At 42.0% G+C, this 23,371-nt stretch overlaps 1 protein-coding gene across 1 annotated transcript; it reads left to right on the top strand.

Moving 5' to 3' along the window:
* Positions 1 to 1,122: 1,122 nt before the first annotated feature.
* On the top strand, positions 1,123 to 22,020 carry LOC109935778 (casein kinase I). Its single transcript, XM_048617529.1, has 8 exons — positions 1,123 to 1,272; positions 5,176 to 5,404; positions 5,796 to 5,966; positions 8,265 to 8,413; positions 10,019 to 10,217; positions 11,763 to 11,902; positions 14,651 to 14,712; positions 17,109 to 22,020. The coding sequence occupies exons 1-7, from the start codon at positions 1,174 to 1,176 to the stop codon at positions 14,681 to 14,683; spliced, it is 1,020 nt and encodes a 339-aa protein (XP_048473486.1). The 5' UTR covers positions 1,123 to 1,173; the 3' UTR covers positions 14,684 to 14,712; positions 17,109 to 22,020.
* Positions 22,021 to 23,371: the final 1,351 nt, after the last annotated feature.

Below are 23,371 nucleotides of genomic sequence, written 5' to 3' on the forward strand. Positions count from 1 at the left end.
GAGCAGAGAGGCTCTCTGCTCCTATGATGCTGCTTGGCCTGCTGTGTTCATCCAGCCCTGCACCTTGTTTTAAATAAACCTGTTGGACTATAACCTGGTGTTGTGTCACTTCTGACTTTGTCTACCAATGACTGTCCTCACTGGAAATCGTCTATCAGCCCCTTCCAGCACATCAGTCAATGGCTATTAAAGGCAAGAGTAATTTTTTTTTTTGTTTCTAGTTTGTTTCTCTTGATTTAAAATTATTTTCCAATGCACTTTGTCTAAATATCCTCACTGGGCACATCTATCTACTATAGTGCCATAAAGTATTAGCTTCCACCTAGAATAACGATACATCCCACCAACCAAATATGCCTCCAAGTGTATGCAGGTATATCTCTTTGGCTAAGATTTAATTATTAAATGTGGGTTAGATTTGCATACAGTTTTTAATCCAAATCTGTATTCCTTTGCTAGGTTGAATGTGATCTTTAAACCATGATAGACAGAAGCTACACACTTGGAACAGCTGTAAATTGTTATCAATTGACTCCACAGTAGCTGTTTCAAATTACATCTTGTTTGGATCACTATAAATTAAACCTGGAATTTAATGTTTGTTTTCTTTTGAAATGTCATCACGAGGCAATAAAACAGCAAGATTTCTACAGAGCTGCTGGTTTGGTACCTGAAGGTTTTCAGATCTAAACATTTGAACATGTCATTTCCTGCTCAAAGCCCCGCATGCCCAGGCGCATGTTATAAATGTGTGTTTTTGTTTTTTAAGATTAATCATACTGCAGCGGTGCAGCTGCCATGATTACATCATTCTGATCTGGAATTTGTACACAGAACTGAATTTTAATTGTGAAGGATTCTGAATGTGTCTGTCTATTAGAATTTTCTGTATGCAGCAACAACATATTTGGCATTTTTTTCTCTCCTAACCTGTTAATTGAATGGATCCTATGTGCATGCTGTACCAACATCCCAACAGTAGTGAAAGAGTGGGAAGAGAGGGGCTTTGCTCCATCAGCTGGCAATAGTGCGGCTTCATTGGGTTTTTTTTGTAGATTACAGTTGCAAAGCAAATAGTTATGTTATGGTGACCTGGTATGTTGTTGGGTTCTGTTGTCTGCAGTTGGGATTCCCTCGATTAAATGGTGTGGTGCTGAGGGAGATTACAACGTGATGGTGATGGAGCTACTGGGTCCTAGTCTCGAAGACCTCTTCAACTTCTGCTCACGCAAGTTCAGTCTGAAGACTGTGCTCCTCCTTGCAGACCAAATGGTATGGATTTTCAGGGTTTTACAAGTGGGAAGAGGGTTGAGAGCATTAGGGTTGTGTATGCGCTGGCACAATCGTCATTTCCTGATGGCTGTACCCTAACTCTGACATGGACCCATTCACCTGTTACTCTTGTCCTTGCTGAGCCAAGATGGCTTCTAACTCAGCAACACTCCTTTTTAAACATTTTCAACCTTGAATTTAAACCCCTTTTTCTGTACTTTTGCATTCCTACATTTTGTAACCACCCTCAGCTGCATAGTCCTCTCTAAGATCTCTCTATTTCCTCAAATTCTGGCATCTTGTGCATCCCTGATTTAATCACTTTCTTCAACGGTCTTTCCTTGCCTAGACCATGAATGTAGCATCTAGTGACTATATGGTTCAAAAATATACAGAAATTGCTGGAGAAACTCAGCAGGTCTGGCAGCATCTGTTGGAAGAAAGCACAGTTAATGAGGTTGTAGACATGCTCACTGAGCCGGTGGGTTTGGTTGTAAATATTTTGTCACCCTGTTAGGTAACATCAGTGCGCCTCCGGTGAAGCGTAGGTGTTCTGTCCTGCTTGTTATTTATGCGCCTCGGTTTGCTGGGGTGTTTGCTGTTACTTCTGGTTTTATTTCTCAGTGGTTTGTATAGTCGGGTCCAGTTCAGTGTGTTTGTTTGATGGAGTTCTGGTTAGAATACCAGACCTCCAGGAATTCCCTGGCGTGTCTCTGTTGTTTGGCTTGTGTGATTTATCAATGTGTTGTGCCAGTCGAATTAGTGTGCCTCGTCCGTGTGTAGTGAGACAATTGAAAATTGGTCGTTTCTCTTGGTGGCTAATTGATGTTCGTGTATCATACAGGGCAAACCAGAAGAAAATTGACTAAGTAGTTTGTCTCACAGTCCTTGCGTGGTATTTTGTATATTACCCCAGTTTCGGGTATGGTATCCTCTACATTCGTCAGTAACTGTCGTTCCAACCTGGAACTATGCAACTAGAATAGGAACACTTTTTCTTTTTAATACAGTCTTCAAAAGAAATGGATACCCAAAAAGCACAATCCGCTGTTACCTCCGAGACAGACCACAGCAGGAAGACACAATATGACCAGACTTGCTAATCACCCTACCATACATCAAGGACGTTTCAGAGATGACCACAAGACTACTCAGACCCCGGGGTGTCAGAGTAGCCCACAAACTGACAACCACCTTACGACAGCTACCGACAAACGTAAAGGATCCCATACCGAAAACTGGGGTAACATACAAAATACCATGCAAGGACTGAGAAACACAACGTAGTCGGTTTTCTTCCCGTTTGGGGTGTATGGATACATGAACACCAATTAGCCACCAAGAGACATGACCAATTCTCACTTGTCTCACTACACAGGGACAACGAAGGACACTAATTCGACTGGGACAGCATATTGATAATCGCATAAGCCAAACAGAGACACGCCAGGGAATTCCTGGAGGCCTTTTATTCCAACTGGAACTCCATCAACAAACACATTGAATTAGATCCAGTGTGCAAACTACTGAGAAACAAAACTGGAAGTACTAGTAACCACCCTAGCGAACCAAAGAATATAAATAACAAGGGGGACAGAACATCAACGCTTCACCAGAGGCGCACTGATGACGTTACCTAACAGGGTGACGAAACGTTTACAACCAAACCCACCAGCTCAACGAGCATGTCTACAACCTGCTCCACAACTTGAGCTACAAATCTTCTCCAACTTTAAGCAGAGCTAATGTTTCGAGTACAGAACTCTTTTTTTTTTTCCCCTGAAGAGTCGCTGGGCTCTAAATGTTAATTCTGCTTTCTTCTAACAGATGCTGCCAGACCTGCTGAGTTTCTCCATCAAGTTCCATTTTTGTTTCTGATCTCCAGCATCCGTAGTTCTTTTTTTCGTACTTCATTAGAAGTGTTTTATAAATACAAGTCATTGTTGCTTGTTCCTTAATGTTGAAAGAACCAACAGCGACCACCATTTTGCACTAAACTTAGACATTCAAGCTATCGAAATGAAATTCAGTGAAGAGAACAATAGAGGGTGGAATGCAAGGAAAGCAAAACCAGCAGATACACACTTTCAGAATCTTAATTCCAATAGCTAAAGTGTGTAGCATCATGTTGTTCATAAACTCTAATTACAAAGTTAGTTGTTAAACCTTAAATTGGAGCAGAATTAGGCCACCCAGACCATCGAGTCTGCTCCACCATTCAGTGAGGTCATGGCTGATCTGATAATCCGCAGCTCCACTTCCTGCCATTTCCCTGTAACCCTTGATTCCCTTACTGATTTAAAAATCTCTGTCTCAGTCTTGAATATACTTAACCCAGCTTTCTGCATAAAGAATTCCATGGAATCACAACTTTCTTAGAGAAAACAGTTCCTCCTTAACTCTGTCTTAAATGGGCATTCTGGTATTCTGAGAGAATACTCTCTGGTACTAGACCCTTCTACAAGAGGAAACAACCTGTCTGTATCTACCCTGTCAAGTCATCTAAGAATCTTGTGTGCTTCAGTAAGGCCATCTCCCAGTCCAGTGAACCTTCTGAACCTACCTCCTATGCCAGTATATCTTTCCTTAGACAAGGGGCCCAAAACTCCTCTTTATTCCAGTTGTGCTCAGACTAGTACCTTGAATAGTTTTAGGGAAAAAAAGGTCCCTATTTTGATACTCCATTCACTTAGAAATAAAGGCTAATATTCTAGTTACCTTCTGAATTACCTGCTGAATTTGAATTCTAGATTTTTGAGACTTGTGTACGAGGACTCCCAAATTCTGCTGTGCTGTAACTTACTACAGTCATCCTCCATTTAAACCATACTCAGCTCCTTTTTATTCTTGCTGCCGATGTGCATAACCTTGTTTCCCCACATTTATTGTCTGCCAAGCTTTTTCCTACTCACTTTTCAATAATCCTCCTGCAGACTTGTTATCCCCACCACATACCTTCCTACCTACTTCTGTATTATCTGCAGACTTATAGGACATTCACTTACCTCATCCATGCCATTAATATGTACTGTAAGTAATTGTGGCCCAGCATTGATCCCTGTGGCACTCCACTAATTAGAAGTTGCCATCTTAAAAATGGTCCCTTATTCCAACTTGTCTTATATAAGTTAGCCAGTCATTTTTTTTCAACTCCTAGCTGTCTCCTAGTTCTCCATTATTGTATATCAGCCTGGTTCTCAAAGGGGCCTTTCTTTTCCTTTTCATATATTTAAGCTCCTTCTTGCTATCTGTCTTGGTATTACTCAAGTTTTCCCTCAAAGTTTATCTTCTCCATTTTGTTTGGTCTTTTTGGTTTTGAAAACTTTTCCAATCCTCTTGCTTACCACTAAACTTTGCATATAGTATCAAATTCAAAGAACAAGCTATACAATCATTAATTTCCCTGATTAACCATGGTTGGCTTATCCCCTTCCTACAGTCGTCGTCCTTTCAGTGGGATGTATGTTTGTGAGCCATTAGCTATTTTCTTAAATGTCTGTTATTGCCCCTCAACCCTCTTTGCTGCTAAACTCCTTTCCCTGTTTCTTGGCAAATAAGGGGCTGAAGTTGTTATTGCCCTCCTCCCTTGTGCTGAAGTCCCCCCATTTTATACACAAGCTGAAGAGAGCTATTCTGAATCTTAGTGTGGAATTGCTTCTTGGTTTCCTGGCAGACTCACTAATGGGGAAGAATGTCAGCTTGCAGGAAATGGCGAGGTTTGAGTTCCTAAATAATCGGCCAGGACTGTTTTGAGAACTTTTAAAAAGGATGTCTATCGCGAGAAGCAAACCGAGGTGAAGTTGGTGAATCCTTGTAGGCTGATATATTAATCTTTTGAAGGAGCAGATTGCTGCATCCTTGATTTGTGATCCCTTGTACTCACGGCTTAATTATTTTTCTCAGATCAGTCGAATTGAGTACATTCATTCCAAAAACTTCATCCATCGTGACGTTAAACCAGACAACTTCCTCATGGGCTTGGGCAAGAAGGGCAATCTTGTTTATATCATTGACTTTGGCTTGGCCAAGAAGTACCGTGATGCACGGACTCACCAACATATCCCATACCGGGAAAACAAGAATCTGACCGGCACAGCGCGATATGCCTCCATCAACACTCATCTGGGCATCGGTGAGCAAGTGGTCGCTCTGTGACCAAAGTAGTACCTACTGCAGAAAGGGCACTTGAGGGCTCCTAAGATATTAATAGATTGGAAAAATTAGCAGGAGAGAATGGTTGGATATTTGGTTTGTGGGTGGTGGTGGTAGTGGTGTGGGAAGGAGTGATGTTGGTGTGCATGGACTGAGGATGTAAGGAGCCAAATTGACGAACAGGACTTCGAACAGTTTTCTGTCAACACCAGACAAAGTTTGCTATAGAAATGTTTGACTTGGGCATTGGGAGATGCTTTTTCACAAATATATGGGATGGTGGTTTTTAACATAATCCCTTTAATACCACTGCTAGTTATTCTAAGTAAATCTTGGCTCCTGACTCTTTAAATAACAAAAAATCTCCACAGAACAAAGTCGCCGTGATGACCTGGAGTCACTGGGTTACGTCCTGATGTATTTTAACTTGGGCTCGTTGCCATGGCAGGGACTCAAAGCAGCCACAAAACGGCAGAAGTATGAGCGCATCAGTGAGAAAAAGATGTCAACTCCAATTGAAGTGCTGTGCAAGAGCTATCCGTGTGAGTGCCTCTGGTTCCTGTTCAAAGTGGTTGTTTACTGTTTGATAATGTAGGGATGGCACCCAGTTTTAAGATCTACTTGGATTATTTCCCTTGTTTTTCGCCCCCTCCCCTTTCCTGACAGCATGGACTTTGGTATCCCTCCAATTCCATGCCTAAGCTGCTGCCCTTTGCAGTTGAAGCCAGGTGATGAGGTTAGTCAAACAAGAAAAACATTTGCACACAGACCTACTTGTGTCTTCATTCAGTCATGGTATGCATTTTGTAGTATGTTCATTGGGTAGCGATCTCTCTTGCACACACTCTGGCATTTACACACCCTGGCATTTCCTCCTCCTGTGCCCTTGATCTTGTCCCAATGTGACTTCTCCATTTCCATGTTAGATATGAGTAAGTGATGCCCCTCCTGCTAGTGGCTCTGAATGCTACATAATGAAGTCAATGTTTTGATCAGTTTAGCTTAATACAGAATTAATGTTCAGTCACCCAAGTTGGCCCCAAGGTGTGATGTGAATTTTCCTTTGAGCGGGTACAGAGGGGCGTCACGGCACTTCCACACAAGCTCCTGTCCTTCTGTTATTCTGCATCTCTACATTATGTCTCGAGTAACTTTTTATTAAATTGTTTAGCTATCGACCAGAAATAAGCTAGTTTAGGTTTTCAGACGTGCTGAGCTGTTCAACAGATGGGCCCACCTTGGCAGACACTTTACCGTGGTGCCAATTTTGAGTTTGGTGGACAGTTCACTGAATTAATGCCAAGTCTGCTGTAAGGAAGTCAGCCATTTTTAACCTGATGTGATTCTGGTGAACATGAGGCACAGTGACATAATATCATTTTATCACCAACTTCCCATTCCGTCTTGGATTGTACAATTAAGTTGCATAAAATTCCCAGGATCCATCACTAACATGGCAGAAGTGTTGCTGAACTGACTTGGAGCCCCTGACCAATGTACTGTTGGGCAAATTTTGTTTTGTGTGTGTGATCTTTTTATGCCCAAGTTTGCTTTTGAATAGACATTCAGCTGACTTCAAATGTCCTGATGCACAGTACTGCTGTAGGTGCATCCTTTTATAATAGGGTAGAATGTGGTGTTTTTTTTTTTAAAATGTTCCTCAATTTGAAATGTTACAACAAAATTGCAGGATCTGACTCTGGCCAAACAAGTTTCTGAATTGCCCTTTCATTTTAAACCTGTGTTAAACAACCTTGTGTAGCTAAGAGGCAGCAGCTTGGTAAATATAGTTTGTGATGCATATGGATGAATTTAAACTCTTATGTTTTTTAAACGTTTATGGCAGTTGTAAGACCATGAATTATACAAGGATGTGAGTTAACAGGAGTAGGTCATTTGGCCCTTGAGTGTATACCCCACTTGATATCATCATCCCTAATATGTGTGGGATCGAAGCACCACTTTCCTGACCATAACTCTATCACATTTGACTTCTTTATTAATCAAGAATGTATCCAGTTTGGCTTTTAAAAACATTCAAAGGTATAGTCTTCACTGGTCTCTGGCAGAGAATTCCATAGATGAATGACTGCGTTAAGAAAAGCTGCTCATCTGTCTTTAAATGTGAGTTTCCTTTATTTTTAAACTGTCTCCTAGTCCTAGTCATTCCCATAAATGAAACATTCTTTCAGCATCCACCCTGTCTAGTCCCCTTAGAATCGCGTTTCAAAATCACATTTAATTTTCTTTCTTAATCTTTTTTTTTCAGGGCCGTTCCTGGATTATATGTTCTTGTATTTTTTTTAAATCAGAATGGATTGAGAATTCTGCAAAATATAAATTTTTGTCTGTGCAGGATTTAGAGGATTAAGCAGTTATTTCTTCTTGCTAATTAAAATGGGTCTTGATTTCTGTGCTGCTGCCTTTGTTTTTATTTCCTCACCTTGCAAAGTTGCAATTCTTGCTGTACCTATTCAGGTTGATTTATTCTGTGTCCTGTTTGTCATTCCCTTCCTGGATCCCCCCCAGATGGGTAGTTCCTTTGGTCTGTCGTCTCCTGAACCCTTGCATTGTCTGGCATTTTTGTTCAGTTGTTAGTTTTCAGTTGAAATAAATTGTACACTTTAATGGAATAAATGGAGGAGAACTTGGGAGCTTGTATGCATTTTTCTTGCCCGGTGTCCCTCCCTTTCCCCTTGTTGCTCCATCACTGCTTGTCATCTCTTTTTATATCATGTTTATCACTGTGCTCTTCTCCAGTATTTCTCAGCTAATTGATCTGTTTCAGTGTTTCTGTGATCCTAATCTTTTTATTTTTCCTCTTCCCTTACCCCTCTTAGCTGAATTTTCTACCTACCTGAACTTCTGTCGCTCCTTGCGTTTTGATGACAAGCCCGATTACTCCTACCTACGACAGCTTTTCAGGAACTTATTCCACCGACAGGGCTTCTCATACGACTACGTCTTTGATTGGAACATGCTGAAGTTTGTAAGTGCAGGCGTGTTAAACTTGTAAAATTTGGCGCTGGAAACATGACTTTTTATTTCCCCCCCCCCCCTCCCACTTCTCAGATATTTTCCTTAGATTCTCACCACCAGGAAAGTATGCTTCCATGTTGCAACGTAGCCTTTCTCTGAGTGACTTGAAGCATTCGTTTTGTGTGCAACTCAGTTACTCATCAAGTGAGAAAATAAAATTACGTTGCACTGATCACATGCTTGGGGCATCTCTGCTTGACCATGTCAGCTGTGGCTTAGGCAGAACACTTGCCTCCAAGGTTGAGTTCTGCCAAGTCCCACTCCAGGGACTGGAGTGCAAAATCTGGATCCAGAAATCAAATGCAGTACAGAGGGTGCTGTACTGTCTGAAGTGCAGTTTGCCCATAAGACTTCAAACCAATTTCCAGTGTGAAGATTGCAAAGATTCTCTGTGGTGTCCTGGCCAACCTAACTGACAGCACTTTTATTTTAAAAGTCTAATCTTGATGTTGTAGGACCATGCTGAGTGCAATTTGTTTGTGCTGTCGAGCGCCTTGGATGTTCCACAGGTGTGAAAGACATTAAACAAGTTCAGCCCTTTCTTTAGCTACAGTATGTTAGTGAAGTACAGTTCATATAAAGAAGAACTGAAAAATTTTTTTCATCACTCAAAAAGCAGAAAATGTATAAACTGCTTGGATCTCTGAGAATCGACACATTTTTATTTCTGGGGCCATTGATTAATTGAGATCCAAATGAAGCCAGCACTCTTGGCTAGAAAAGCTCTTCCTTGTTAGTCACTGGTCACCAATTTGTTCTGTTTATTTTTAGTAAATCTGGCACGTCATACACTTCTGAGTAATTGCAGCATGAAATTCTTTAGTTCTGCCTCTCCTTATGCAAAGGATTTGGTTATTCTTTTTCTAACCTTGTGGCGATTTATTGTGAAATGATTTTCCTGTCAAGTAGTGCCACTGTGTACACTCCCATCAATTGCCACTCCTGCAGCACAGGAGACATTTTAGCTTTTCCCTAGTCTTTGCACTTCCGTATTTTTTTTTTGACACGTATTCCCACTGAACTGGTCCATTTTAATTCTCCCACTAACTGCTTTAACGCCCTCCCCTTTATTACACCAGCCATATATTTCACCATAAGTGCATGCTCCCATGATCAGCACAGCCCACTTCAGAATATCTGGCATTTTCTGGGGCCTGATGCTCACCAGGCTGAGTAGGAAAACAAGGTGGTGGTTAAACACCGTGAATGCTTCGGAAGGAGATGTGGCAATATCCAGTCCTATTTTTGGTATGCTGAGGGAATTAATTATTAAAGATCACCAGAGATCGCTATATTCCTGAATAGTCTGAATGTGGAAGATGGCCACTGCTGTGGATGGGAGGTTTGAGTGAATCGGTTGACGTGACTGTTGAAGTGTTTTAAAACCCATTCGCCGAAGCCTTTGACTTGTATGCCACGCACTTCCAATTTAGTTATCCCCATTTATGATATCTTTTGATTACCTTCATCCCTCTTTCCTTCTGACTTGCATCCAACAAATGAACTGTAGCGTCGCTCAGGTATGAGGTTACTGATCCTCTTCCCTGATTTACAGGGTGCAGGGCGGACTCCGGAAGAAAGTGAGCGTGAGCGCGAGCGCAGAGATCACGAACGGGAAGAGCGTGTGGTACAGACTCGCAGTTCAGCAACAAGAGTCCTCCCACCCGGAACGGGGGCTGGGGCAGTGGGTAACCGGTTACGGAACGGACAAGATGCAGTGCTGCCTACTCAGGCGTCAAGAGCACAGCAGTCTGGTCAGTATTCTCTTTATTCACTCTACCACAGACTGCTTTAAAGACATTACTGCTTTAGGTATTCAGATCCTAAGCAATTGGTTGAATTATCCCAGAATAGCGTGATGTAGTTCTTGGTTCAGTTAAAAGCACTATTGCAGTAGATAAGGGGAGGTGTTGGCAACAGTGGTATTATCACTACCTGGGTCTGTGCAGACTCCCCAAAATTCTGGGGACCCAGGTTTGAATCCTGCCACTGAGGAATTTGAATTCAATAAAAATCTAGAACATAGAGTCTAATGATCATGAATCCATTGCCGATTGTCATAAAAATCCATTTGGTTCACTAATGTCCTTTAGGGAAGGAAACTGCTGTCCTTATCAGATCTGACCTACATGTGACTCCAGACCCACAGCAATGTGGTTGACTCTTAACTGCCTTCTGAGCAGTTAGGGATGGGCAATAAACTCTGGGCTAGCTAGTGACACCGTGATCCGATTAATGGTATATAAAAGAAACTTCAAGAATATATGAATCAGGAGATGAAATAGGCCATTTGGCCCCTCATGCTTGCTCTGTTTAATCCTGATTGTGGCCTCAGCTCCTCTTTCTGCCTTCCCTTTCCCTTTTGTGCTTTTATTAGTCAAGAGCATACCTAGCCTTCCTCAAATATTCAGCCCAGTTCCACTGCTGTCTGAGTTAGAGTTCCACAGACTCTCAACTTGCTGAGAGAACATTGTTATACACTTCCACTTTAAATGAAAACATCCTTAGTTTTGCAAGTGTCATCTAGGGATCTGTTCCAAAGGAGGTATGTTTTCTGGTGTCCCAATACTACTGGGTACATCAAAACATTGGTGAGGGCAGGGTGGTACACTGTAGGTGATGCAGTGGTTGGCCCTCTGAGTCGATGATTCCAAAAGTCATCACACCCTCAAACTGTTGGTAAAATACAACTATATAAGTGGGAAGCAGCTCTTAATTGAGTCACAAGTTCCCACTTCTGTATCAGAGAGACCAGTCAGCACTTGCTAAACTGCAGCACAAAGTATTTTTGTAGATTATTTGCTTAAGGTTTTGGGATTTAAAAACTTGAGTGCAGCCCTTCTTTTTTCCTCCCTAGCGCTTGCTGTTGACTCTTGCTGGTGTTGAAGGTTCCACCTACATGTATGCTCCCCTTAGCATGTACACTGAGTGCTTTTGAAAAGACCATGGGACAGATCTTTTCATTTGTGAAAGAAAGGACAGGAAACAGATTTGTTGATCAGGCAGTGTACAGCGAATGTAGAAAGCTTAGTTCTGAGGGAGGTCCTGATACACAGCATTTTTTTTTTTAATGGTTTGAAAAGCCAGCAGTGTATGTAGACTAGTGTGAAGTGGCTTAGAAGCTTTCACCTTGACTATCAGCTCAGTACCAGTTCCTCCCTGCAGGATCAGCCAAGCAAAGCATTCCAGTTAAACAATTGCCATCGTTGTCTGGTTGCAAAGCAGAAAATTAAACCTTTTTTCTTTTCCTTGTGTGGCAAAAGGCAGTTTAACAAAGTGCTTTTCTCCTGTTGTTGCAGCCAATACCTCACCGAGACCAATCTCTCGGGCTGAGAGAGAGCGCAAAGTGAGCATGAGGTTACATCGAGGCGCTCCCGCTAACGTTTCTTCCTCTGATCTCACAGCCCGACAAGACGCTTCACGGATTTCAGCATCACAGGTAAGAGGGTTTTTGCCATCCTTTCATCTGCATGAAATTCTCTCAGCCCCCTCTGCTAGTTTGTTTTTAATTGAGTTATTTGGGATGGAAGGTAGAATTTAGGAGAAATTGAGAAATATGCTGATAAATGTCAGTGTCCCATCTTGAGTCTAGCACTTGTAACAGAGCCTGGTAGGGGTGTTTAGTTCTTTTTACTGGGCAGCAGGTCTAGCTTAATCTGCAAAATGAATCTGATTTCCACCGCAATTTGATTTAAATGGTTTATGCTTTTTATGTCTGCAAACCTAACCAAGCTAGAACACAAAATCGCAAACTTTGTACGCTAGTAGTTCTTTTTGAGTAAAGTAGGAAACCCGTCATGCTTGCACAATCAAGCTTCCAAACCTATGCTGACACCAGCGCCAAGGCACCTGATCACAGCAGTTCATAATAAGACAATAATATTGACTTTTCTAATCTTTGTGCCTCTGGAAAGCTAGTTAAAGCTCTGAGGAATATTGGAAGGAAGTCTTATCGTACCCCTGCCTCTGAGCCAAAAGGTCTGGGGTTCAAGTCCCCCTCTAGGATTTGATGCACAAGGAAGATGTATTCAGTATGTGATCAAACAGGCTGAGCGGTGACCTCCAAATCCTTCCAATATATTACAGTGGCAGGCTGGTTGTGGTCAACCATGGGGTGAAAAGAATGTCCTCTACCACCCCATTGCTCTAAGCTACACCAGTGCGCTTAAAAAGCGCATGTTGATCCTGAGTGAATTGTAACACCACCACTGTCAAAGAATCTAGGACTCGAACTAACAAAAAGCTGTGTTGCAATTTTTATTATTTTACGAAGGGTTGCTTATTTTTGTTGCTGTTGTCATGGTTTTTATTGACTTCTGCTGGACTTGTGTCATTTGATGCTTGTTGCTATCTGGTGACTATGCTAATGGTTATCTCAGCTGGTTTGTGATGTAGTGATGCTAAGGTGATTAACACAGGTTCAATTCCCACACCGCTGTGATGATTGTGAATGCCCTGCCTTCTCAACCTCTTCTGAGATGTGGTGACCCTCTAGTTAAACCACCACTAGCCCCTGTGGTCATCTGGGACTCTGGTAACTTTACTAAGAAGAGGTGCTGGTGAGCCATTGACTAGCTGGCCATCACTGCTTGATCCTGTTCAGCAAGGAATGGCCATATTAACTCCTTGGAAAAACCCATCTCTAGTGTGTGGCTAATTGTATCAGGTCCACTTTTCTGTCAGGACAAAAATGTTGTTCTTCTGCAAACAAAATTAAGTTTTTTGTCAAGTAGTCAATGGAGGTACAGCATTTTTCAAAAAGCAACAGCAAATGCTTGAAAGTACTTGAGTCAGGTAGCATCTGTGCAGAGAGCAGAAACTGTTAATGTTCCAGGTTAATCACCACCTGTATGAACTAACAAGAGACACCAAGCATTAACTCTTCCTCAATATAGATGCATGTTTGAGTGCTTCCAGAATTTTATTTTTATTTCCAGCATCTGTGGTAACCTTGCTTCTGTCACCATTTGGTCACTTTCATGCCCCCAGGTGTGCGCAAATTTTTTTTATTTTGTTGCTTTGTAGTATGGAACATGCCGACAGTGGTACTGGTGTCAGATACACTAGAGACAATTAAGCGACTCTTGGATGATATTATAATGTAGGGTATGCAGGGTAGTTTGATCTTAGCAGGATGATAGGTCGGCACAATTCTACGTTCTATGATGTGAATTAACCTGATGCGTAGATCTATTTTATAACTGCACGTATTGTCAATGCCAATGTACTGAGACCTGGGCGGCAAATTGAAGTGCCACAGCTCTTTGAGGCCCTCTACTGGCCTATCCCAGAGTTGCTGCAGCCGAAAGGCAGAAATTTGATGGCTGGACAACCTAGCTGGTTTTAACTAGGTATTGAATTGGATTGGGGTGTGTGTATCTATTGTTGCACATTTACACACATGGGAATATGTGCACACGACTCCACTTTCCATTTCAAACTCTAGCATTCTCCAGATGGAAAGTGTGCGCATTTTTGTTGATGTTGGCATGAACTCTGTTGGAAGATGGTCCAGCAAGTACTTAATTATTAACACTCCTCTGTATTTTTGACTAATTCCCTAGTCTCTCTGTGGCCACCATGTTCTTGCAGCTGAACCCGATTCCTCCTTTGATTAAAATGCAATAGATTTTGGTACAGTTCGTCAGGCAGTAATCGGGAGTAAGAACCCAGCTTGCCTTCCTGTATAGTTCCTTCACTTGTCCAGGAACTCAGATATGGGCATTAAACCTTGACCCTTTTTTTAAGCTTTCCATTTTCTAACACTTCGGGCTGCTGGGGGACATTCAGAAGTATGTCAACTGGTAGAGAATGCAGAACTATCTCCGGAAATGTCAAGCTACAAGTGGGCAAGATACCTGACTCGTAGATGAGGGTGGCGGCTATAAGGAATTGTGGGGGGTGGGGTGGGTCATTTGGTTAACATCAGTAAGAGAACTATAGATAACAAGGTGTAGAGCTGGATGAACACAGCAGGCCAAGCAGCATCAGAGGAGCAGGAAAGCTGATGTTTCGGGTCGAGACCCTTCTTCAGAAAAGTAAGAGAACAATGTTTTGTTTCTCATTGATGAATTGAATTGACAGGAGATTCAAATTCCTGTTTATTGTTTGCTTCTCCATTGACAAAGTTTATATTCCTTTCAAGAGGGTTATCATTACATCCATGATCTGTTCATTTTCTTTACAGACCAGCATGCCCTTTGAACATCTGGCAAAGTGACTAGTGTCCCTAGACCAGCAGGTAGTTTGGTAAGTGACTGTTTGGTTTAATTCATGATTCCTGCAAAGTGCAGACTTATTCTGTTCAGTTTTCTTTTTTTCTTTTATTCTTGTCTGGGATGATAGTGTCCCCAGCAAGGCTGGCACTTGTCCGTCCCTAGTTGCCCTTGAACTGGTTGGCTCTGTGTAGCCCATCTCAGAGTGCAATCACAAGTCACTGCTATGAGACTGGACCTATATTTTGTAAGACCAGGTAAGAACAGCAGATTTCCTTGTGTAAGTGGCATTTAGTGAATTGAGTAGGTTTATGCAGCAATTAGCAATGGTTACATCATGATCATTAAACCAGCTTTTAATTCCAGTTTCACCATGTGCCCTGGGAGGAATTAAACCCATGTACCCAGAACATTAGCCTGGGCTCTGGATTATTGGTTGAGTGATATCACAACTTTATTCCATCACCACATTCCTTGCCTGTACTGTCTGTCCATACAAATTATGTATGGAAGTGCCATCGTTTTAAAGAAACTTATGCTAATATGTTTAACTTGGTTTAATATCTGATAATGAGCAGATTGTATTTAAGGGGAAGCTCGATAAGCATACAGGAGAAAGGAATAGAAGATTGAGAATATGGTAAAATTAAATAGTGTTGGAGGAGGTTGGTATGGAGCTGTTTCTGTGCTGTGACCTCCTGGATGCAAATTGCACATTTTCAATTTTATATTTAGTGTAATATAAACATTGCTTTCTTTGGCAAGTTGAGATTGGGCAATAAATGTAGCCTTAATCTAAAGCAAAGATTTAGAAGATTAGTTCACTTTAACCCCCCCTACCTACCTTAGTCTTGAAATTCCAAAGGTTCTTGTCCAACATACTGAAAACTGCTGTTAGTAAGCTGTTCATGTTGGAAGGTTTTAGGTTCAGTCTCTTGTTCTGCACCAAAGGAGGCTGGTACCCTTGCAAGATTTAAAAGGCACCCAGATTGAAACCTGCAAAGGAAGGATTTAGAGGGATATGGGCTAGATACTGGCAAATGGACTGTGGTAATTTATGATATCTGGTCGGCATGGACTGGTTGAACTGAAGGGTCTGTTGTCATGCTGTACATCTGACTGTCCTGATATGTAGCTGCAAGTACTTGGTGTTCCCTGCTGGTGATGTCCAATTCCAGCTGTGGTTGAGACTTCTTTCAGCCTTGTCAAAGGAACGGGAGTGTATACCATTTAGCCCCTCAATGCTGATGAGAACTAATGCCATCTTTGACCCATATTCCTTAATACCATTGACTAAGAAAAGCCTGCCAAACTCCACTGCAAAACGGAAAATAAACGTAACATCAGTTACTGTTTTGTGGGAGAGATTCCCAACAATCTTTGTGTTGGCTGCATTTGAGAGGGATTGCTAAGTAAAAGTCATGTAAAGTGCATTTACTATTAGCTGGGAAGCTCCTCATCTCCCTTGCACTTTAGCAGGTATGTACCTCATTGAATAATATGGTCTATACGTTCTGTCCTGATTTTCACAGGCTGTACTTAATCTGAGCTTCTTTCTTGCCTCTTCTCTTGGAAGTGTGGATTCCTTGCTGAAATATGATTCAGTATTGGGTTCGTTGTTTTTTATGACCATTGTTTGAGTCTTGCCTGTTGCAGATACTGTTTCTCCAAGACTAAGGTGGGGGGGTGAGTGGTGGTTAAAGTGAGCTAATCTTCTAAATCTTTGCTTGAGATTAAGGGCAATAAATGTAGCCCATCTCAACTTGCCAAAGAAAGCAGTGTTACAGCTGCTCCTTGTCTCCATTGACTCTTTCTCTGTTTCATCTCTGCTTGTCAGGGGAGGTCTGTGTAGGGAATTGCAGGGAGAGGACTCAGCAGCATGAAATAATGGTGACCCCCAAGTTCGTCTGGCTGTTTGGAATCTCCAGGACAAGTGGAAACATGATCCTCACCCACACCTCCATTAGCAGTGGCCAGGCGTTGATTAGGAAGAATTTGTGTTTCCACGTGCTGGCATCTCTAGATGCTGGCCAGTTGCAGATGTCGTTTAAGGGCTTTAGCTGCTTGGAGCTCACAGAGCTGCTGCTCACTGAGCGTAGTAGCAGTGTGGATGGAGTTAAGGAATTGAAAGCTAGGCAGAAAACCAAAGAAAAGCTGTGCAACTGTTAGAAACCTGGGCAGAGATGCATGGGGAGTGGAGTTTATGGAATAGCCTTTTAGTGATGTGACAGTACGATTAGAGGCTGGTGTATCTGCGCTGTTTAACCTTGTGTTTCTCCACAGATGCTGCCTGACCTGTTGAATTTTTTCCAACTTGTCATTTTTGTTCTATCGCAGATGCTGGAAGCTTGAAATGATTTGTTTTTGCGGGTGCGCTTTGGTTGAGATGGTGCTTGAGTAACATTGAACTTTCTTTCTCCTGCCTGCCAGATTCCTTCGCTGACTTTTGCCAATGACGGAGCGATCTCTCCAACATTGACCACTGCGATGGAGCCTTCAGGGAGGATATCAGAACAGGGCTCGTATTCACCCACTATTTTATTTGTGCGAGAATAGAGGATGAAACTCCTCAATCTCAGTCTGAGCACGCTTTCAATGATCTTGTGTCACTCACCTCAGATTTATTATATACTTTCTTTTCCCCCACTCCCAGTTTGCTTAGAAGTTTTCTTTTCTTAGAAGAAAACCCGGATTTAATTTCTCCTCCATTCTGAATAGAAGTTCTGCCTCTTGCCCTCAAATAGTCAACAACTTTCAGCTTCCCACCTGTCAGTTATAAATAAGCTGTCTATCTATTACCCCCCCTCAACTCCCCCGCAACTACTCCTTTCAAACGCCACCCTCCCTCCCCTTCTCTGAGTGTGCGCTCACCTCCCGAGATACAGTTAATGGTAGGAGGTGAAAGAAAGAGGAAACAAGTCATTTTTTTTGAAGAAAACTGGTTTTGACGAGCTCCTTTTGGGACACACTAGTCTGTCCCAGTGATGCTAAGTCTGGTCATTTTCGTAGTCTAAAATGGGGGCACCCCCACAGCCGTTTAGCAACCCAGCACAGAGGCGGCATAGCCCTCGATGCCTTGTACTGCAATCATGGGCCACTGGTCAAAACGGCCCTTTTGGAATTGCCCCTTTTCAGATAACTGCATTGTATATAAAGGATTTGTTTTCAGCCATCTAACCCTCCTCTGTTCTAGAAAAATCATATTTCAATCTCCTTTTCTCCATTTCCTGTCATACAGATATTAATATCATTCCTTAGTCTTTTATCTGTATGCAAGGTGACTAGACCTTCATGTTTTAAACTCTTGCATATACATTTCTTAAAAAAAAAACAACCTGATTTTTAAAAGAAGCACTATTCCTGTGAAGGGATTGGGGGAAATCTCTCAGCAAGCACTCATTAAAGAGTGTGAGTCTAATCACAACTGCTTGTCCTTTCGTGTCAACTATATATATTTTATATATATTTGTGTGTATGTATTATAGTATATATAGTGTTGACAAAACCAGTGGCATGGAACCGCCTTGGCTGCTAATTTCTGAAGAATGTATATATTTATTTTGTCTGATTTTTTTTTTTAAGCTTTATAGTGTTCAGTTTGTCGTGTTTCCTTTTTAAAAGGAAGGTAAATTTCAGTGATGGGGGGGTGTGCAGGAAAATCTGGATGAATGTTTCTAATCCAGGTATAACACTTCAGTGCCACATTCCTGTTTGCCAACCCCACCTATTGATCCACGCAGGTTTTAAGGATGTTTAGGCAAACCGACACACTCTCTTAATGTTTGTTTTTTTTTAGAAAAGGGGAACTGTTGTGATTTTGATGTTTTTCCCCTTAGCGAACGTCATGGTCATTTCCTCTGACTGCTTCTCTGTGGTAGCATCGGATGGATCTGGGGCCTGTACTTAACTACCTAAGGGGTATATCTGAGTGCATCCTTCTGCTGCAGAGGTGAGAGATCTGGCAGTTCTGAACTGCATAAAGATCTGGGAGACAGCTTTGTAGCGAGAGAAATTTAAATAGAACCCCTTTTTAGGTGTCAGCCAATGTGGCCTCCTGCTTTTCTCCTTTAATTATCCCCCACTCCTTCAACCCAAGCCATGAATGCAGCAGCTCCAAAGACCGTTCTGTTATCCCTGAAAACCAGGTTGGAGCAGATGGTGGCTTCATTCAGCCTGTATCTTTTGGAGGGAAGTGGCAGGGAAGATGGGATGACAGTACCCTGCTGCATTTAGGACTAAATATCAAAGTTTTGGAGGGAGTATGTTGGTCTGTCAATGCAGTGTTAGGTGCTTGGATTCCATTCACTGCTCCAGATCAGTGCCAAATGGCCAGACTCTGGCCAAAGGTCATTACCAGCGGCCTGCTCCCCAGATCCCTTGCTTGTCAATACTCATCAGTATTGCCTTTTTTAAAGTAGTTTTTTTCACGTTGCACAACTGTGCTTATAAGCCACTTTCAGCTGATCAAAAATATTCAGTGCTAAAGTTTAGAAATGTTTTTTTGTGGGAGAGGACTGGATAGAATTGGGGTGGGTACCAGCGGAGAGGAAGCACTCACCAAAATACCTGCAAAACATATACCTGTTGAACCTTTTAGGTGAGGTAGTGCAGAGACATGACTGCTTCAAGCAAGATCCAAAGTGGTCGGAGGGAAAAAGCATTATGCTCCAGGGTGCTGAATTATTTGTCAGCTTTAGCACGCTGATGTGTTTACAATGTTTTGTTTTTAATTTTAACTAGACCCAGGCAATTGCTAATGGGGACTTCGATGCAGCTGTAAATGTGTGAATAACTGTTGTGTATGTGTGCTCTACGCGTGTCTTTTTCCTCAAGGTGTTCAGTGAAATTCTTGCAAATTCAGCAGCCAGAAATGCGAAGGAAAGCTCAGCCAAACTTACAAGGTCCCTTGGGATTTTATACCCAGTTGAGCAAGGCTCGAGATAGCTTTTCCAGGCACCAAAAGGTGTGGGGGTGGGAAATGTGCCTCAGTGTTGTCTTTCAAAAAGTGTTCCTGTGGGCATGGGTTGGTGTTATACCTCTTGTATCAAGGAATTGGTAAGATTTCCAGAACCCCTTCCAAATTATTGTCTGCGTTTCCATAGGATGGGGTAAAAAAGGGAGAAGGTTGATCTGAGGAAACATGTCAGGCATTTTGAATATAAGCGGAGTAAAATGTGACCACTTGTTTGCAAATCTATCTCACACTGGCCTGATTTTTGACAAACCTGTTCTGGACTTGGGCAACAACTGTGACAGGTGACCTAGCTTGGCACATTGGAATTTATTCTGAATGCAGCAGCATTCTCTTTACCACTAGAATTCAATTCCACCTTGTAGTGACTTACTCCCGGAAAGGGAAGTAGAGACGAAGAAAGAATAGAGTTAAACAAGTTTTCTCTTCCCCCAGCGCCCAAAAATTCTTCTTCCAATGTCAGCGTTTATTGGACTTTTTGCACACCTGGGGCTGAGTAGATGTTGGGTGTCTCTCTTCCCCCTGCCTCTTGGATTGTGGAGAATACTGTCCCAGAGTGTGGGGGTCGGGGTGTCTGCCCATGGTGCATTGGGAACTAGTGACTAAAACCTCCATTGGAGCCAAACACAAATGGGCGCATTTGTAATGCTTTGCAGTTTTGGAAGCAGCAAATAATTTATTGTCCACTCCTGGGTACTGCCCTTCAGGATACGCACCCATTTAGTTCACACCTCGTAACGTTTACCCCAGAGTGAAATATAATTGCATTTCATTTCCTTCTGTACTATAAACTTGAATGTCACTTTCTTTTTGAGATATTAACTGTGCACCAATGCTAACATGCCCCTTGACGACTCTTTCGGTTTTATATTTAATACACACGATTCTTAAGTTATTTTCCCATGGATTTTTTTAACATTGGTATTTCATAAATAACTTTTCTGAGATTTTTTGTATTTGTGTACATAGCAAGTTTTTTGATTGTAAAGTGAAAACTGTTGCTTCTTCAGTACTGACGTCAAACAGTGTAACATAGTTTTAATTTGTGCAAAAAGAGGGGGTGGGTAATTGGGGAGGGCAGCATCAAACAGTCGGCATATCCCTTCATAAATAATATGGACGAGAAACTAGGTTGTCCATCTCTACATAATTGCTGTGAATGTCGTTCCTTCACTAAGAACGATGGTGTATTAATCCAAATCAGGACTTGGGGTGAAGTTCCCTCCCTGCTGAATGACTGGGTAGTGCTGTGTTTTTATGCTGTTTTTCATTTTAAAACTCTGCTGTCCTTTTGATTTTTTTTTTTTTTGTTTGAATACTGTATCTAAATTGAACCTGGAGATGGAGGTTCCAGGCCCGAACTTTAAATGGAGCTTTCGTCAGCTGTGAGCAGTCGTTCCTATTGTTTTAACTACTTGACCCTAAAAGAAGAGGAAGACCAGTCCTGTGCTTTTAATGGTTGCTGAAATCGTGAGAACAAAACCGAGTCGCGTTGAAAAGCAGACCTCATTTTTCAGTGGCCATGGCTGCTGCTGTTTTACTGTTTTGTACTCCCGAGGATTGGCAACATGCATGGTGTCATTCATGTTGGGTGCCAGCATTTGTCGAACCGAACAGAATGGCAAAACTTGCTCCCACCCCTGTTGTACATTGTATTTATTGCACACTATCTTACGAATGTATGTGTGTGTGCGCGCGCGTATGTGTGTGTGTGTGTTTTTTGGCTATTGTCAAGATTTGGGAGGGAAGGGGCTATTTGGCAATTAGTGGCCTTAGACTTTTAGCTCAGTTCAGTTGCTTTCACTCCACTTTCAGTCTGTATGAAGAATGTGGTGGTTGCTACTTCTTTCTGACCTGATCTAAGGGGCAACACAACGTAACATTATGGGTTTAAACTCCAGAAATCCGACAGTGATTTCTTTAATGAAGAAATCGTCGACGTGTTTACATGATACTGACTGCTTTTGGAGGTGAGCCAAACACATTTTGTGTGGGGGGGTGGGTTGGTAGAGGAAGTAAATGTTTTCAATAAAATAGCAAATGGCGATGTTGCGTAACTTGACTGTTGAGTGTTGCTGGCGATTAATGTCTAGGTTTTTCTGTCTGTGTTAATTGGGGATTGTGGCTCTTTCCTCACTCGAGGAAATCCATCTAAATGTGAAATTTGGCTGAAATGTTTAAATGCTTTGAACTGCCCTCCCCACTGCCCCTTTTTCTAAAAAAAAAGTGCTCTCTGACTTATTCCATATCAATGTCTAATGTACAGTTCTCTATTCCTGACACTATTTAACGTTATTTACAATGCAATTTAATATGGTTGTTATTTGTGTACATTTTAAAACTTATAAATAAAAGGGAGAGGAAAAACAAGTGTTGTTTGGCTGATTGTTTGCTCAATTGAAATAGTTCTGGATTGTCCCCAATACAGGATTTATTTGGTTGCTAGACTTAATTCTCGATTTCTCGATGCAGTTGAGAAGGAACTGTTAAGGTTTTTAACATTTATGCAGGGTCTCCAAAACCTTTTTACATTGTGACCCCACTTCAAAGCTGGAAACTTGTTGTGATCCCTTGGTGCAGATGCGTTTAAAATTCTGACTAGCAGTATAGAGACCCAGTAATCTGGAAAAATGGTATTTTATAATTTTCAAAATGGCACCTACTTCATTCTCAGTGAGTTGAGGCAGTTGGTCAAATTTATACATGTGCTGTGCTGTGCTGTGCTGCATCCAGATATTGAGTATTATGTAACTGGGATTGGAAGGGAAGGGTCCGCAAATCTGTAAAAGCCTGCGGTGCGGAGTAGAAAAGGTCACGATTTCACAGCTTTTCAGAAGCCTACTGTTCTTACTACAGCAGGGGCCAAGCCTCCAGCTCGAGTTATTTTTTAGGTTTACCTATAGTTTTTATTTTGGCGTGTGTGGAGGTGAGGGAATGAAGAGGATTTAACTCTGCCACACTGCTGTCCCCTCGGTCAGCTCTCTATGGACTTGAAGGCCGCCGCTTTGGGAAGCCTGTATTTAATATTATTGGAAAGACACTACAATCATTAAAGCTTCTGACAAACAGGAATTAGAGTCATACAGACTGTTTGGTCCAACCAATCCATGAGGAACATAATCCCAAACTAAACTAGTCCCACCAGCCTGCTCCAGACCCGTATCCCTCCAAACATTTCCTATTCGTGTACTTTTCTAAATGTTGTAACACCCCTCGTCTTTTTAAAATCTTTGTCCTCTCTCCTTTAAAAGATATGCCTCCTAGCCTTGAAATCCCCCACCCTGGTGAAAAGGCATCCACCAATTGCCTTATCTATATCCCTCATGATTTTATAAGGTCACTTCTCAACCTCATGCTCCGGAGGGGGTGTGATCTCAGCCGCTCTTTACAACTCAAACCATCCATTAACAGCAGCATCCTGGTAAATCTCCTCTTAACACCCTTCCTCTAACAGGGAGCCAGACCTGGACACAATACTCCAGAAGAGGCCTCAGCAACATTCTGTACATCCTGAACACGATGTCCTAACTCCTTTACTCAGATCTGAGCAATGAAGGCAAGCATGCTAAATGCTTCCTTAACCACCCTATCTATACGTGATGCAAACTTCAAAGAATGATGTACCTGAACCTTGATGGATGGTTTCTGGGGAAAATTGCGTGGCTTGTACGAAAGACTTGCCACACTTTTTATAACTATGCTTGAGAGTGAGTGGAACTGA

The sequence above is a fragment of the Rhincodon typus genome, chromosome 37, assembly GCF_021869965.1.
Source record: "Rhincodon typus isolate 14 chromosome 37, sRhiTyp1.1, whole genome shotgun sequence".
Classification (NCBI taxonomy): domain Eukaryota; kingdom Metazoa; phylum Chordata; class Chondrichthyes; order Orectolobiformes; family Rhincodontidae; genus Rhincodon; species Rhincodon typus.